The 17,180-nt window shown below is 39.8% G+C and overlaps 1 protein-coding gene across 1 annotated transcript in view; it reads left to right on the top strand.

The window, feature by feature from the left end:
* iqgap1 (IQ motif containing GTPase activating protein 1) overlaps window positions 1-17,180 on the top strand; it is a 94,922-nt gene that overhangs the window by 55,981 nt on the left and 21,761 nt on the right. The window contains 12 exon segments of the mRNA XM_061664402.1: window positions 540-703; window positions 1,380-1,540; window positions 1,630-1,754; window positions 2,001-2,164; window positions 12,686-12,776; window positions 12,866-13,033; window positions 13,925-14,067; window positions 14,146-14,316; window positions 14,629-14,712; window positions 14,822-14,893; window positions 15,608-15,677; window positions 15,762-16,126. Coding sequence (XP_061520386.1) covers window positions 540-703; window positions 1,380-1,540; window positions 1,630-1,754; window positions 2,001-2,164; window positions 12,686-12,776; window positions 12,866-13,033; window positions 13,925-14,067; window positions 14,146-14,316; window positions 14,629-14,712; window positions 14,822-14,893; window positions 15,608-15,677; window positions 15,762-16,126 — 1,778 coding nt within the window.

The following is a 17,180-nucleotide window of genomic DNA, read 5'->3' as shown; positions in this document are numbered from 1 at the left end:
TGTTCCTATCCATTCAGGGTTTCGATCCTATAATGCTATAAAGACCTGCATTGTCTGCTTTTCCAACAAAATTTACAGTTGGTCCTGCCCTGGCGCTCCGATCAAAACAACAGCTGTGGGGAACACTATTAGATTTACTCTTAAAGGCTGTTTTTTTGGACTGAGTTTTGTTGATTTGATGGTGTAACCCAGATCGCTGATGCTCCATATTAACTAATTAAATTAGTAAATGAACTTATATAGCGCTTTATCGACACCTTCATAGGCTTTACAAAGCCTCACATACACATTCATATATTTGAACTAGTGACCCTTCGGTCACTGGACAACCCGCTCTACCTACTGAGCCACAGCAGCCCGCTTAAAATTTATTTAAGGCCATAGTATTAACTCGTTTTGCAGACTGTCTCTGCATTATCCATGAAAACATTCATTTAGAAAGGGATCTTTTATTTACATTTGCACTGAGAGAATATTGACTTGGTTCGAGAAAATACAGTTTGTAACCCCATCCTTTTAATTTGGTTCTATGTGGGTAGTGTTAAAGGCAGTGGAGCGTATCAACTTTGCCATTAGGGAAGATGTACCAGAGGTGACTGTGGAGGAGCTGATGAACCCTGACGCTCAGCTTCCTGAAGTCTATCCCAGTGCTGCAAATCTCTACCAGCGAGAGCTGGCCAGCTTGCAGCAGCAAAGCTCAGAGGTACTCGCAAAGAAATATACACAATTACACAGAGCGGAACCAGGGTTTACACAGTAGCAATTGACCTGACTGTCTGTGTTGACAGTTATTCGGAGTTGATTTGTTATATAGAAAATATAGAATAAAAATTAAACACAATTCCAGGCACTGATACTGGACAAAAATCAGTACAATAAAGCATACATTCCAGGTTTACAAATGTATAGTAATAATTGGCTGTATTTTCTGATGGTGGCGTATACTGATTACTGGTTCCTTTTTATATTTGTAATGACAAACTATTTATTTATTTATTTTTACATTAGCACGTCTGCCTCACAGGTCTGAGGTTTGGGGTTCAAAACTTGCCACAGGCCTTCCTATGTAAAGTTTGCCAAAAACATGCATGTTGGGTTAATTGAAGACAAAATTGTCCATAGGTTTGAATGTGACTGTGAATGGTTGTCTATAGTATTTGCCCTGCAGTTGGCTGGGGACCAGTCTTGGGTCTACACCACCTCTCGTCCAGTCAGCTGGGATAGGGTCCACCTGCGACCCTATTGACGGCAACCCGTATAGAAAATGGATGGATGGCGACAGCAAATAAACTACAAAACATTTCACCTTCTTGTGTAACAATTTCAGTGCAGTGAAAAAGCAGTTGAAATGTAAAACCCCCTATAACTCTATTTCGCAGAGCTCTCTATCCCATCCAGAGCTGCTTGTTGCAGTTGAGATGCTGTCATCAGTGGTGCTGATAAATGAGGCAGTCGACGTTGGAGACCGGGCCACCCTGTGGAGACAACTGTCTAGCTCCATCACAGGGCTTAGTAATGTTGAGCCTGAATATGCACAAAGGTTTGTGCTCACCACAGGCATCATTAAGATAGTAGCCAGAATATTGTCAGATGGATTATCAGTGTAATATTGCACCGATTGTGCCTCAGGTACATGGATGAGTTGATTCGTCTAAAGGCAGCAGCCAGGGAAGAGGGTTGTGATTATCTCACCTGGAATGACATACAAGCCTGTATTGACCAGGTCAACATGTCTGTGCAGGAGGAGCATGAACGTAAGATATACACACATATAGGCACAGATACGTCATATTAATTCAAGCCTAGAAATATATTTTTAGATTTAAAAAAAAAAAAAAAAAAAAAAAAAAAAAAAGCAATCCATACCCATGCACTTGACCAACATCTCAGAGAGCTTCCTCTAATAGTACACAGTCACTTGTAGTGTTGACACCAAGCATTTTAATAATTCGACATTATTAATATACAATATTGTCACCAAAACAAAACTGTGTTTGTAGGTATTGCAGCTATCGGACTGATCAATGAGGCGTTGGATGAAGGGGATCCTATGAAGACCTTGGCCATGTTGCAGAACCAGTCAGCCAAGCTCACAGATGTGGAACCATTTGTGGCTCAGCACTACCACGACAAACTGCTGGAGGCCCGCAGGGAGAAGGCTCATGTAAGATAATTATAAACACAAATGTACTAATGTTACACATAGAGGTTGAACAATAGTTCCATTAAGGGAGTGCAGTAACAAACGCACAAATAAAAAAAAATGATTACAAATAATGGAGTACTTTTCATCAAGGAATTAACTAAGGTCTACGCTAACCAGACATGAAGCACACAGTAAAAATGCACTGCTTAAAATTTAATGACATGTAATCTATACTGATTTACAAAAATACAACTTTACAAAGAAATACATATTGATGAACCTAATAAAGTGGCTCAAATAAATAATTGTATGGAAGGAGAAGGAATAACAATATGGTCTATATGGTTCTCAGTATCACATGTTTTTTTTTCTACTTCTTGCTAGCTGACTTTGGTTAACAACACTCATTCAATTAGTCAATACTGTAATGAACATCGTGGTTGCTTCCTGCTGTGTTACCCAGCTACAGCAATGCAGCTCTCGATCTGGAGATAAATAGATTTGTACTACTGTGAATGTTTGATCACAGGGCACAGAGACATATGACACATGCAGACGGCTCTGTTTGACTCAGGCCTATGAGCAGCACATGACTCGTGCAGTTGGATGATGTCATGCTGTGATCATTTCTCCCTGTCACTTAATACTTGTTTCCTTACATGCCTTTCTTTGGTTGTATTTGTGCAAACTTTGATCAAACAGAAAACTCTGTTGATACTAGTCTGGAAAACCAGCTCAGACTCATTGGCCTTTGTTTTGTGTTTTTGCATGTGTACACCATATTTGGTTTGGTGCTCTGCCACAGAAGATAAATTGCTAACCAAAGTCATGCTAAACTTGTTTTCCTTCTGTTTATTACATTTCACAATGTCAATTTATGACATTGATTTCTCAAAAGCCCTTTTTAAGAACATTGGCCATTAATTTAAATATATATATTCTTTTTCTTCCTAAGTTTGTTTTCAAGCCCCCCTCCCCCTTCATCCATCCATTTTCCATACCGCTTATCCTTACTAAGGTCGCTGGCATGTTGCAGCCTATCCCAGCTATTTTTGGGCGAGGGGCAGGGTACACCCTGAACTGGTCGCCAGCCAATCGTGCTCACATTCACACCTACGGGCAATTGAGAGTCTTCAATTAACCGACCATGCATGTTTTTGGGATCTCCTCATCCCCCTAAAAAAGGAAAAAAAGAATACTTTTGCTTATCAGGGCTAAATCTAAGGGTGCAGCCCACTCATCCCCAGATATGGACAGCGGCTTTCACACAAACCCTTAAATATATAATATGGGGATTCATGACAAAGAAAACAAAGAGATTGAAAGTGAACTATTTTCATCCCTTTTTGACAGGAAATAACAAGCATAGCCTCACTTCCATAAAGGGACAGAAAGTTGACTGCTACAGTGCTACTTTTTTAGGTGGTACTTGTAAAACGTTTGAGAACCACTAGGCTAGACCCATGGGAACAGGCTTGTAGTTTTTCATGTGGCAGTTTTAGGCGAGAACGTGATTAGAACAGTGCAATGTTGGATTTCAGAGGCTTGATGGGGCATTGCTCTGCTGAGATTGACAAATCAAAGCTACAGTGGAAGTATTGTCCGGCTGAAGGTGATATGAGGTCAGAGGAGATGAAACAACGTGATTCTTGCTGGTTCCTGTTTACCTCTGCTGTATGAGACCCGTTAGAGAGACAGAAGGTGTCTTTCACTGTGGGTTGAGCCTAGATAAAAAGCAGGAAGTTCTGCCCAGACTCCGCTGACTAACAAGCTCTATAACATCTGCGATTCCTCTTAAAATTGGCATACTGCGATCACAAATTGGCCTGTCTGAAGCATTGTTCTATATGTGGATTTGCAAGTAGACTTTTAATGATTTAAAAAAATAAAATAATAATATCACCGTGTGGCTTCTAAGGAAGAAAACATGAATCACATGCAACCAAAATTTGGGAAGATGAGTTATTAACTTTTCAGCCCTTGCAGCCCTTTCACTTCCTCTTGAGTTGGATGACATGAGGGTAATATGTTACAAGCTGCGCCACAGTTATTGCACTAGTCGCCTCATTGCTCAGGCACCACACCCTTACTGGGCGCCTCATGCAGTCATTATTCATTGTCTGCAAATACGACTTAAAACACCTACTGCAGACATAAAAAGCACATCAGGTTTAACTTCTCCTACTGCAAAGATAGAGTTTGGTAGACTTCAGCTGCATGTTGCTCCAGATGTTAGTCTCTATTTACCGTTCAGCCTTAAGATCAGGTATCAGTCTGACTCAGCCTCTTCCTCATAATGCACACACCTCCTCTGCAGCACAAAAAGAGAAGGCTGGAACCAGATGAGGTGGCTATTCGACTGAGGGCAGCAGTGCCTTGTATAGAGGAGTGCGCCATCTGGATACGATAATGGGTTACTACAGTATATTTCAGTAGTTCTCAAAATGTTTACACCAAGTACCACCTAAAAAAATACTCTCTGTTCAAGTACCACCATAATGACCGAGAATGAAATACAGTAGCATAGTAGGCATCCGTGTTAATCGAAAGTGAGCTATAGTTTTTTTTTAAAAATTATTTTGTATATGATTGTTAGCCACTTATATATTGGAAAATAAAAAAAACTGCTTAGATTACATCCATCCATCCTTTTTCTACCCCACTTATCTTCACTAGGGTCGCGGGTATGCTGGAGCCTATCCCAGCTAACTGCAAGCGAGAAGCGGGGTACACACTGAACCTTTTGCCAGCCAATTACATAATAATTCAATTAAAATGTCTTGCACAAAGAAGTTAAGTAAAAAATATACTTTTTTTGTAAACAAACAGTTCTAAAAGATTTAAAGCAAATTTCTTCTACTGTAGGACCCTCTAAAGTAATTTTCCGGATTTGTTTCTAAATTGGAGGCAAGGTGGGTGACTGGTTCGCACATCTGGCTCACATTTATGAGCACTGGTTAAAATCCTGCCTCCCTGGTTTGGAGTTTTCATGTTCTCCGCATTCCTGCATGCCCCCCCCCCCCTTCCCCTCCCTGATATTCTGGTTTCCTCCCACATACCAAAAACATGCATGGTAGGTTAATTCAAGACTTTTCCCCTTAGTTGTGAATGTGAGTGTGAATGGTTGTTTGTCTATGTGTGCCCTGCGATTGGCTGGCGACCAATTCAGGGTGTACCCTGCCTCTCGCCCAGAGTCAGCTTGGATTGGCTCCAGCACGCCCACGACCCTAGTGAGGATAAGCAATACGGAAAATGGATGGATGGATAGAAGTTTCTAAATACATTAAATACTTCAAGTGCTGAAAACATGCAAAGATTGAGAACAATTTATTTGAATTGAATTGTTGTTAAACTCTTTTTCACCTTCTCAGTTGTCCACACATTAAGGGCGTGGCTAAAATGGGGCACAGTGACACACCTCGGCCCCAGCATGAGAAAATGCAACTTGATTTTGGATTTAAGTGGCCCCAAAACGCACACTTGCAGCATAGCCGCCAGATCACGCACACTGCTCATAACTATGACGATGAACACAAACCCACAAACTAGAGAAGGGCGAATTAATTATCAACAAATACCTTAATTTATTTTAAAATGCCTATTAACAATATATAAATGTATTTACAATAGTTTAGGATTTTGTGTTAAAATGGTCAACTAAAACACTACTTCAAGGTTGCCATTCTACTTTGGGTATTAACAAAAAAAAAGCTAACAATATTGCAGTTCTACTTAAGTTGTTAAGCAAAAAGCAAGAAAATCTTGTTCTAATGAAAAACATATTATCTCAATAATACAGTGGAACCTTGGGTTACGAACTTAATTCGTTCTGTGTTCCTGTTTGTAACCCGAAACATTCTTAAACCAAGGTGGTGTTTCCCATTGAAATGAATAGAAATGCAATTAATCAGTTTCAACCCCAAAATTAAGTTATACCTTTTTATATTTGGTTAACAAATATAGTGAAATATAGAAATAAGTGGGAAAAAAACACCATTATAAAGTAATAACAAACTAATAAATATAATTTTTGTGGTCATTAACTTGAACTAAGGAGGAAAAGGGGAGGAGGGCGACAGCCCCTCATTGAAGAAGAGCCTTCTTCCATAGTAACACGGGGAAATTCTTATTCGGGTGGTTTTCTTTTGTGTCTCATTTTCCATTCCTTGGTTGATTTTGGCGAAACAAACCGATCCAGGGAAACTTTTCTTTTTCTGTTCAGAAAAATAAATAAATCTAAAATTGGGACGTCACAGTCATTGAAAAGATGAATTGCTCTGTTAGTCATTTTGTTGCACATTTCTTTTGATCATTTTTTATTGCCTTGCTCACACTACCACCAGCGAGTACTTTTTTTTTTGTCAGTCTAATAAAGAGAAAAAAAACAACAACAAAGTTGCAGTGCCTACCTCAGTTGCATTGCGTGACACACAGTCAATGACGGTTGCGCAACGCTAGAAGAAGCACAGTAAAGATGTTTCTGCTCATCCATGACAACTACTACCGAACACTATCTTTAGCACTTTCCCTTTTTAAATTGGGTGCCACTCTGACTGTTTAGAAAATGTTCTGTGCGACGATATCACGCCTACTTCAATCTTCATTCGTACACTGGCAACTGCGGGTCGCATCTGTTTGGCTGAATGTGTGTATAGGCAGAACTTCCGCCCACGGAATGCCTCCGTGGCGAGCTGTTTCGACGTGATTAAGCCAACATGAACTGTTCCTTGTCTTAATTTAAGAGACACTAGAATTCAATAAATAACAAACTATATTGCCAAAAGTCTCATCAGACCAGAGAATCTTATTTTTCACCATCTTGGAGTCCTTCAGGTATGTTTTAGCAAACTCCATGCGGGCTTTCATGTGTCTTTCACTGAAGAGAGGCTTCTGTCGGGCCACTCTGCCATAAAAATTGAAATTCAGTAGTATGACCGTTCATGCTTGAAAATCCTCCATTTTTGTTGAATTCAAACAATTCTTCAAGGAAGAGTGGGGTAAAATATCTCCACAGAGGTGAAAGACTCACTGTCAGTTATTAAAAAAAAAAAAAAAAAAAAACCCCGCTTGATTTCAGTTGTTGCTGCTGTGGATGGGCCAACCAGTCATTAGGTTAAGGGGGTCATTGCTTTTTCACACAGGGCCATCTAACTTTGATTACCGTATTTTCACGACCATAGGGCGAACTGTATTATTGGGCGCACTGTATTATTGGGCGCAGGCATGGTAAAACATACACTATCTTAAAACATATGGTAGCATGCATGCATGCTAAAACAATATTTTTAAAAAGGCAGCGGGAGCAAAACTGAGTTCGGTTGTACTTTATTGAAGTATTTAACAATGAACTCACATTATTTTTTTTGTCAACCCTCATCCATCAACGTCCTCATCTTCTGTATCCGAAATGAACAGCTGGGCTAGTTTTCCATCAAACATGCCGGGTTCCCTCGTCATTGTCGGAGTCAGTCTCGTTGCCGGGGGACTGTTCAGCAATGATGCTTCTCCCGACTGTTCTTTGATGATTAATCCATTGCTCGAGTTGGTCTTCCAACTCGGGCCACCTCGCCTTGTTTCCGCGGAAACCCAGCTTCGTCCTCTTGACTTGGCGAAGCTTGTTTTCCTGTTTCCTCCACTTGCAAACCATGTATTCCTTGATCTTGAATTCTCTCGCGGCTGCTCGATTCCCATGTTCCTCCTCGTAACTGATAGCTTGCAGTTTAAACTGTGCTTCGTAAGTGTGTCTCTTCGTAGGTGCCATTTTGTTTGTTGTTTTGTTTTGCACAATGCACATACCGGCGCTATATACCTACTGGGGACGTGCCTTTAGCGTCCTCTGTCACGTGCACCCTTCCCCCTTTAACGTCCGCATGCTGTCCTCAGTCACGTCCACCTTTCCTCTATATAAGCAGCGTGTCGGCAGGAAATGCTCCCAGTCAGTCAAGCGGAGCGCTCATCAAAGTCACACAACAACATTTACAGATTTTGGAACTCGGTGTACACATTAGGCGCGCCGCATTATAAACCCCGTCCATTTTGGCGCAAATTTAAGACTTTTAAGTGCGCCTTATGGTCGTGATAATACGGTAGTTGTTTTTTTCCTTAAAACATTTAATCACCATTAAAAAAAACAGCATTGCATGTTCACTTGGGTTAAATTTGTCTGATATTTACATTTGTTTGATAATCTCAGACATTAAAGTGGCGAAACTATGAAAAACAAATAGATGAATTTGAGAAGGAGGCCAATACTTTTTCACGACACTGTATCTTGACAGATTTCTATAGCTATTGTAAATTTGTTGAATTTGTCCAAGTATTCTTTGATTTTGTCGCAATGTTTATAGAGGCTTCTGCTGTCGAAGTGTATTATAGAATTATTTTCCATTCATATGTTAGCTACGAATTGTTCATCTGTGTAATAGTCACAGTTGTTAATGAGGTTGTAAAAGTGGTTGTTAGGATCAAAATTATTTGCAGCGTAAGATGTCTTGTGTTCTGCACAAAAGTTTTTAGATTCATTTCTAATTTTAATGAATTACATTTGTAAACACAAATATAGATTATGTGAGTTGGTACTGTATGTTGTAGTTAGTTGTCTCTTTGCTGTCTTGCGGTACTGCTACGGGAGTAAATGATCAGTTTGTCATGTCTTAGGAATGCGATATCTCCTCTATCGGACTTTCAGTTTTGGCATAAGTTATTTTCTTTTTTGTCGGACTGCATCAGTGTAATCTTCAATGATGTAAATGTCTGTGCCTTCCAGGTTCGTGGCCTTTTGCAGGATCCTTATTCTGTCTTTTGACATATTTGACTACTATACAGCGGCTGAAATAAGTATTTAACACGTCACCATTTTTCCTCACTAAATATACTTCCAAAGGTGCTATTGACCTGGAAATTTCACCAGATGTTGGGAACAACCCAAGTAATCCATACATACAAAGAAAGTAGAACAAATAAGCTCAGAAATTACGTTGTGTGTGAAAATCTGAAATGACACGGGAAAAAAGTATTGAACACATGAAGGGAGGTGTAAAAATCCCCTTGTCAGTGCAAATGAATATCAGCTGGTTCAGTCCTAAATGATGGCCTTTCTGAGGGGAGGAGTGCAAAAAATAATCAGAAGAGTTGTCCAAGAGCCAAGGACCACCTGCGGAGAGCTTCAGAAAGACTTGGAATTAGCAGGTACTGTTGTCACAAGGAGAACAGTGAGTAATGTACTCCGCCGCCATGGCATGTATGCATGCTTACCACGCAAGACCCCATTGGTGGGGAAAAAAAGCATGTCAAAGCTTGTTTAAAGTTTGCTGAACAACATTTGAACAAGCCAGTTAAATAGTGGGAGAATATAGTCTGTTTGGATAAGAGCAAAATTGAACTGTTTGGATGCCAAAATGCACACCACGTTTGGAGGAGAAATGGCACTGCACATCACCTTAAAAACACCATAACCACAGTGAAGTTCGGAGGTGGGAACATGATGGTGTGGGACTGCTTTTCGGCTAATGGTACTGGTAAAATTCAAATTATTGAAGGAAGGATGAATGGGCAAATGTACCGAGACATTCTTGACAAAAATCTGCTGCCATCTACGAGGATGATGAAATTGAAATGAGGGTGGACATTTCAGCAGGATAATGATCCAAAACATACTGCCAAGGAAACTCAATTGGTTTCAAATTAAAAAAATAAAAAATAAAGCTGCTAGAATGGCCCAGCCAATCACCTGACTTGAATCCAATTGAAAATATATGGAAAGAACTGAAGCTCAAGATCCATAAAAGAAGCCCACAGAACCTTCAAGATTTGAAGACTGTTTGTGTAAAGGAAGGAGTCAAAATCACACCGTGTGACTCGTTTCTCTATACAGGAGGCGTCTTGAAGCTGCCATTGCAAACAAAGGCTTTTCTACAAAGTATTAAATAAATACCAGTTGCCATGTTCAATAATTTTTCCCTGTGTTATTTCACATTATTACACAAAACTTAATTTCTGATCTTATTTGTTCTACTTTATTTGTATGTATGGATTGCTTGGGTTGTTCTCAACCACTGGTGAAAATTTCATGTCGATAGCACCTTTGGAAACATTTATTGAGAAAAATAGTAACATGTTAAATACTTATTTCAGCTGCTGTAGGTCTGGGTTTATCTTTTATGGGCTGTTCCAACATGTCTGCGCACCAGTGTACTAAGTAAAGTCCATAAATACGGGTGAGAGAATTTGGTATGGATGACCTTCTGCCCTCATCCCAATAGAACACCTTTGGGTTGATTTCGAGCCAGGCCTTCTCGTCCACCATCACTGTGTGACCTCACAAATATGCTCCTGAAAGAATGGCCAAAAATTTCTATAAATTCACTCTTAAACCCTGTTGAAAGCCTTCCCACAAGAGTTGAAGTTGTTTTAGTTGCAAAGCATAGACCAACATCATATTAAACTATATGGAATGGGATATAATTTAAAATCATATGTGAGTCAAGGCAGGTGAGAAATTTTGGCAATATAGGGTACATACTGTAAACTTCGGACTTCCTTTTTGATGTCAACGATATTAGATTGGATGATTGAGGATGTGGAGGTGCAACTTCCGCCTAGAGCAGATTTCCGCCTTACGTTGTGGAGCAGACAACTTATTTTCAGCTTACAGCAATGCGATATGCACGGAGTCAGTGATCATCATGCAGCATTCGTCTATACCAAGACCATTCGCAAACCGAAAATAATACGTCACTAGAGATAATTTTTCAACGGAAATTTTGTATGTAACTTGCATTGTTTGTAAACTGGGCTGTTCACAACCCAAGGTTCCGCTGTACATTAACTTATTTCTAGCCACTGCTTGCCATGTTAAAATTACAGTAGCTACATTCAATTTGTTCTCCAAAAACATGTTTAAGTTTAGCCAACAAAAGCTAGCGGTACAATACACACACATGCAAATCATTTCGTACTCCTTGAATGCTGACAGCTTGCGGTAACGGTACTAATACTCCGTTACAATGATCTAAATGTCACTCGCTACTTTTACTTATTTAGTTATTGCTTATTTATCAACTATTTCATCCGCGAGACTACAACTTTGACTTCCACATTGGGCGCTGTTTGCGCCAATCTAATCGTCGTATCAAATGGCCACCATTTTGGGAAGTTCATCGTTACCATGAAGGCAAAGGCGCACTACTCTTGTTCACATTTAGACGAACAAAACCAGCTTTCATGTATTGTAGTATTTGTCTGGCACTGTCTGCCCAAATCTGGATATTTCAGCTCACTTATAACTTGAGAAAACACCGGGCAGTAAATTGAATTGCAGAATAAGAGTGCTTAAAGAGGAGGATGCTATTCATGTGGCACAGCTTGAAACAGGCACCAGGTGCAGGTGGAGATGGGCCTGGCTCAATTTGGAAGCCAAAAAAAAAAGCAAAGAAATTAGGCAAATTTAATTTTAACCTTAATCTCCCAAGGCAGGCTCTATTTTCCATTATTTTTTTTGCAGGCTCATTTTATATACTTATACAGTCCCCTCCAAAAGTATTGGAAACGGCAACGTCAATTCCTTTGGTTTTGTTGTATCCTGAAGACATTTCAGATTCAAAGATGAATATGAGACAATTTAAAGAAAAATGCATCCAAACTAATTGGGAGAAGCTTCATCATGCAAACAAGACAACGGCCCCCAACACACAGCCAACACAACAAAGCACTTCATCAGGGACGGGCTGGCCAAGTCAATCACCGAACCTTAACCCAACAAGAACTGAAAGAGGCTGCAGTAAAGGCCTAGAAAAGCATTTCAAATGAAAAATGCAACAGTCTGGTGAAGTCAATGGGTCGCAGGCTTGATGCAGTTATTGCAAGTAAGGGTTATGCCACCAAATATTAAATGTTATTCACTTTAAGTTAATTTAATAATGTTTATTCCAAAACTTTTGCTCACTTGAAAAAAACAAAAGGTGCTCTTTCCTGAGTTGTTTAACACATCTAGATGTAAATACCATGAAATAAAAGCTGGAATTCTAAACTTTTGTATCATATTCATCTTTTGATCTGAAAACCCAGTGTCTACAGTGTCTTGCTTCTTTTGCAACAGTCATTGGCTATTTTCAACTATTGTCATGAGTACATAAGATTAGCTTTAGCTCTTTGTTTGGATCTGATTAGATGTTGTAGACGTGTCTAATTTTGTGGGTGTGAATGAGCAGTTGTGGCCAAATGTTTTGGCAGTGACTTAATTTGTTTCACAAACGTTGCTGCTTAAGCACTTTTAAAGAATTTATAGATTTTTATTTATGTATTTTTTTATTTCAAATGTAATTAAAAAATAAAATCAATGTTAACTCTTTCTGAACGGCTGCAATTGGCTGAGGCATCCTAAAGTTTGTTCGAATTTAAACAAAATATAATTAGGCTAAATAATAATTGAAATAAAACTGCTTATTACAACAATAGAGATGCACTGTGAAACACAAAAAATTAAAAGTGAAGCAGTTAGTAGATTTCCACGCTCAACATATTTTTCAATGTCTGTCCAAGGAGACGCAAGATCCTTCTGCTGTGCTTTGGCTGGATGAGATCCAGGATGCTATTCTCCAGGCTAACCAGGACACAAAGGACGCCTTGTTGTGTAAGCAGACACATTTGTTCATGCTGCCTCCATTTGGAAGATAACAAAAAGTTTCCAACAAAGTGCTGCCTTGCTATTTGTGTCAACAGTCTCTCAGTCTATCCACACCATAAATGAGGCGGTGGATAATGGCGATGCAGCTGAGACTGTCACAGCTCTGCGTAACTCTGGGGCAGGACTGTATGGAGTCACCTCTGAATGTGCGCAGACCTATCAGGAGGACTTGGCCAACATTAAAGAAGTAAAGAAGAAAGATGGTGAGGACACAAATGAATAGGGTTAAGAATTACATTGACTGCATGTTAGTCACAAATTACCTTGTTGGTTAGCATGCTGTAGATCCTCCACACAGAATGCTTCAAAAGGTTGTCCTTTTTTCATTTGACATGACTGTAGAGCCAACATTCATTTTTTTCAGTTGATTCACAGCCATAGTACAGAGTATGTTTAGTATTAATGTCCTTTAGAGTCATCAAACTGGAGTGGAAGATTTACTAGCCCAATGCACTTTAATAGACATGACGCGGGACACCTCTCCAGCTACTCTTTTAGGAGGACGATTTGCAAAATTTTGTGTGCCTTTGGGAATTTTGGCCAATTCATCCCATCAGGCAGTTGGATGGGAGTCAGCTTTTTGCACTTTTTGAAGACAAAGTGGCCTTTCCCAAACTACTTTCACAAAGTTGTGAGCAAATCATTTTTCAAAATGTCTAACCCTTAATGAATAATGAATTGATGAAGATGGGTGTCTCAATATTTGTTTCTGTATCCAGTAGTTTAACTATAGCCAGACATAACAGAGGGGTCCTTGGGGGCAATAAAGAGTGTAAAGAGAGAATTTCGAAATGACAGCTGCATCCTGTATGTGTAAGACCTTAGCTCTAGACGTCGTTTATCGGTAGTGTTTTTAGTCAGGGATTTTGGTGGCTTGACATCCTGTACATAATGGTTCAGGTTCCTGATCCACTGAACGGGGCATGCTGCTATACATCCAGTGTACTGTGAAACTAAGCTTTTCTGAGGTAGTCTAATGATGGATCCAAAAGTTACATTCCAAACTATTATATTGCTATAACAGGTATAAAGCAAGACTAACGTATGCTAAAAAATATGTTAATCTTCTTTTTAAACACTACTATGGTATTCAGGTGATAACGGCAGTGAATGGGTACAACACTGGGTGAAGGGTGGACACAACTACTATTACAACCTGAATACAAAAGAGGGTACCTGGGTGGAACCAGAGGGTTTCCTACAAAACAACACACAGCTCAACAAGGAGGACATTCAGGTATGTTGTACCTGTTGCAGCACTGCATAATCCAGGCTGTTTAGCGCTAACTTTTTAAAAAGTTGTTATTCCCCGCAGTCTGTAGTTTCAGGGGTAACCACAGCATACAATCGAGAGCAGCTGTGGCTGGCGAACGAGACTCTCATTACCAAGCTGCAAGCTCGTTGTCGTGGCTACCTGGTGAGGAAAGGCCTCAAGGAGCGGATGAACTTCCTAAAATCACAAGAGCCAGCTGTTACACAAATACAGGTGGGATGAAGGCCATTTAGTATACGCACATACAGAGAGCCCAAGCAAGATACAACAGCACAAAACATTCTGTATTTTGTTGCTGAAAACGTTTCAGGGAGCAACACATACTACAGCTGTGCTGTGCAATGTCTACGATATTGGTAGTTAATTTTTGTCACAATGTAAAAAGCGATATATTGCAATTAATGCAGCATTTTAATATACTGTCATACGTATCAATATTGCAAAACTTGCTAAGAGTATTATGTCATCTTGAGGCTATGTCATCCACCCCCAATGCATTTAGCTCACTGGTATTTTTTCCCCTAGGCTCACTGGAAAGGCTACAAACAGAGGAAGGATTTCAAGGAACGTAAGAAGTATCTAGAAGACCACAGTGACAATGCTGTAAAGGTGAAATAATGCTCTTATGGCAATAACGTCAGTGCAAATGCTATTATAATAGAAGGAAATACTAGACTTTTAGCACTTCAGCCTAATGTTTTATTCTTTTGTTTCTCAGATCCAATCAATGGTTCGAATGCATCAAGCTCGTAAAAAGTACAGGGATCGGCTAAAGTACTTCAAGGATCACGTAAGTCAGGGGTGTCAAACTCATTTTTGCCACGGGCCACACTATATTTACGACTTCCCTCGGCGGGCCGCTACAATTGTGAACCCATAGAAATGAAAGATTACCTCATATGCTGTAATTACATACAGGATACACAACACATTGATGAATAGCCAGTTTTGAAATCAGAAGCCTATAAAAACATATTTTTCCACTCCTACATTTCTTTTCAAATGGGGATTGGTAACAAAAAAATGCTTGCAAATATCTCAATGGTATTACACCAGAGCAATTTTGATTTTCTTTCGCGGGCCACATAAAATGAAGCGGCGGGCCGGATCTGGCCCCCGGGCCACCACTTTGACACCTGTGACGTAAGTATTACTTCTCTGTGTGTGTGTGTGTGTGTGTGTGTGAAGGGGGGGGAGTGTTTTGTTCTCTATTGTACTGGGTTAGATACTGAGGAAACATTTAATGAATTCAAGACAATACAAATAATTATTCTTAATTGACACGTTATAATGGAATTTAATAGATTTAGTCACATCATTTACATTTTAAGTAATGGTTTGAATCACATCCTATGTCACACACATTTCCCATTTTTTTCACAGTCCTTTGGGGTTTAGGAGGGCAGTGGGCTCATTGAGTATGCCTTACCTATGTGATTTAGATTCAATTCTGTGCTGTTAATAACATGGACTATTGAGCAGCTTAGTGATGTTTTTACCGCAGATCAAAGATGTGGTGAAGATTCAGGCTTTTATCAGAGCCAATAAGGCCAGGGATGACTACAAGACGCTGAGTAAGATTGAAATCCAGATTTTACGTGAAGAAATCTGTGGTATTAGTGTTTTTCTTGATTTATATCTTATAATTCTTGATACAGTCAATGCTGAAAATCCTCCGATGGCGGTGGTGAGGAAGTTCGTCCACCTATTGGATCACAGTGACCAGGACTTCCAAGAGGAGTTGGAGCTGATGAGGCTCCGCGAGGAGGTGGTCACCAACATCCGCTCCAATCAGCAGCTGGAGAATGACCTGAACCTGATGGACATCAAGATTGGTCTGCTGGTGAAAAACAAAATCACCCTGCAGGAGGTGGTGTCACACAGCAAGAAGCTGACGAAGAAAAACAAGGGTCAGCTGTCCAACATGATGATGATGAACAAACACAGAGGAGGTCTAAAGGCCCTAAGCAAGGAGAAGAGAGTCAAATTGGAAGCTTACCAGCACCTCTTCTACCTATTGCAGGTACTGTCATAGTACGACTCGACTTGTGATTGCGTCATTGCTTTGCGACTTTGTCTGAGGTTACACGTTACGATTACACATTTTGTGTGCGCGTCTGTCATACAGTGGATATAAAAAGGGGGGAAGTAAAGATAATAAAATAATGAGGTTGCACAAGTGTGCACACCCTCTTATAATTGGGACGGGGCTGTGTTCAGATTCAAACAATCACATTCAAGTTCATGTTAAATCGGCGTCATCACACATTTGCCACCATTTAAAGGGTCTCTGATTAACGCCAAATAAAGTTAAGCTGTTCTAGTCGGCTTTTCCCGACATGTTTCGCTTACTACAGGGCTCGAGACTAACTTTTTGCACTGGTGTGCCTAACTTTTTTTCTTGGGTGGCACCAGCAGAAAAGATAGGTGTGCCCAAATTTTCAGGATGGTTCAGGTTCAGTGTTTAAACAAACAAACAAAAAAACATCGCTGGCTGTCTTTTTAGGCAGTATTGACTGGTAGATGATTAACTAAAAATCTGGTCAACATAAAGTTCTTTATTTGAACCCTAACCCAAGATGGGAACTTACTGAAAAGTGTTGGTGCTTTAAAGTTCCCGTATTTTGGCTATTTAGAAGAAGACACACTTGTGAGAGCACACGTGTTTGTTATGTTGGCAGCGCTGTCTCGGGAGCGGAGAGGTAGGATGAATTCTTCGCTAGTGACGTAGATAAGATCGAGAAATTCAAATGCCCTGATTTGAGGCCTCTCGGCAGAAAACATCTGGAACTCAGGAATGCATGGATGATTAAAATTCTTATTTCACAGGTTTACTCAGACACCATAGCAACAATATTACATCCCAAATACTAGAAAAAGTTGGTTTGGCAAAATATGTCCCCTTTAAGTGCTCCATGTCAGAGCGTTGGTTAGTACTTTCGGACGAATCGGGCCTTAACATTCTTCACCAACAATATATATAAGAATATATATAATATGTGTATATACATGTATGTATATGTATGTATGTATGTATCTATGTATGCATATGTATGTATATATATGTATGTATGTAT

The sequence above is a fragment of the Phycodurus eques genome, chromosome 2 (assembly GCF_024500275.1).
Source record: "Phycodurus eques isolate BA_2022a chromosome 2, UOR_Pequ_1.1, whole genome shotgun sequence".
In the NCBI taxonomy this organism is placed as follows: Eukaryota; Metazoa; Chordata; class Actinopteri; order Syngnathiformes; family Syngnathidae; genus Phycodurus; species Phycodurus eques.
Note: the sequence above shows the minus strand (reverse complement) of the source record. Positions and strands in the feature narration are given on the sequence as shown.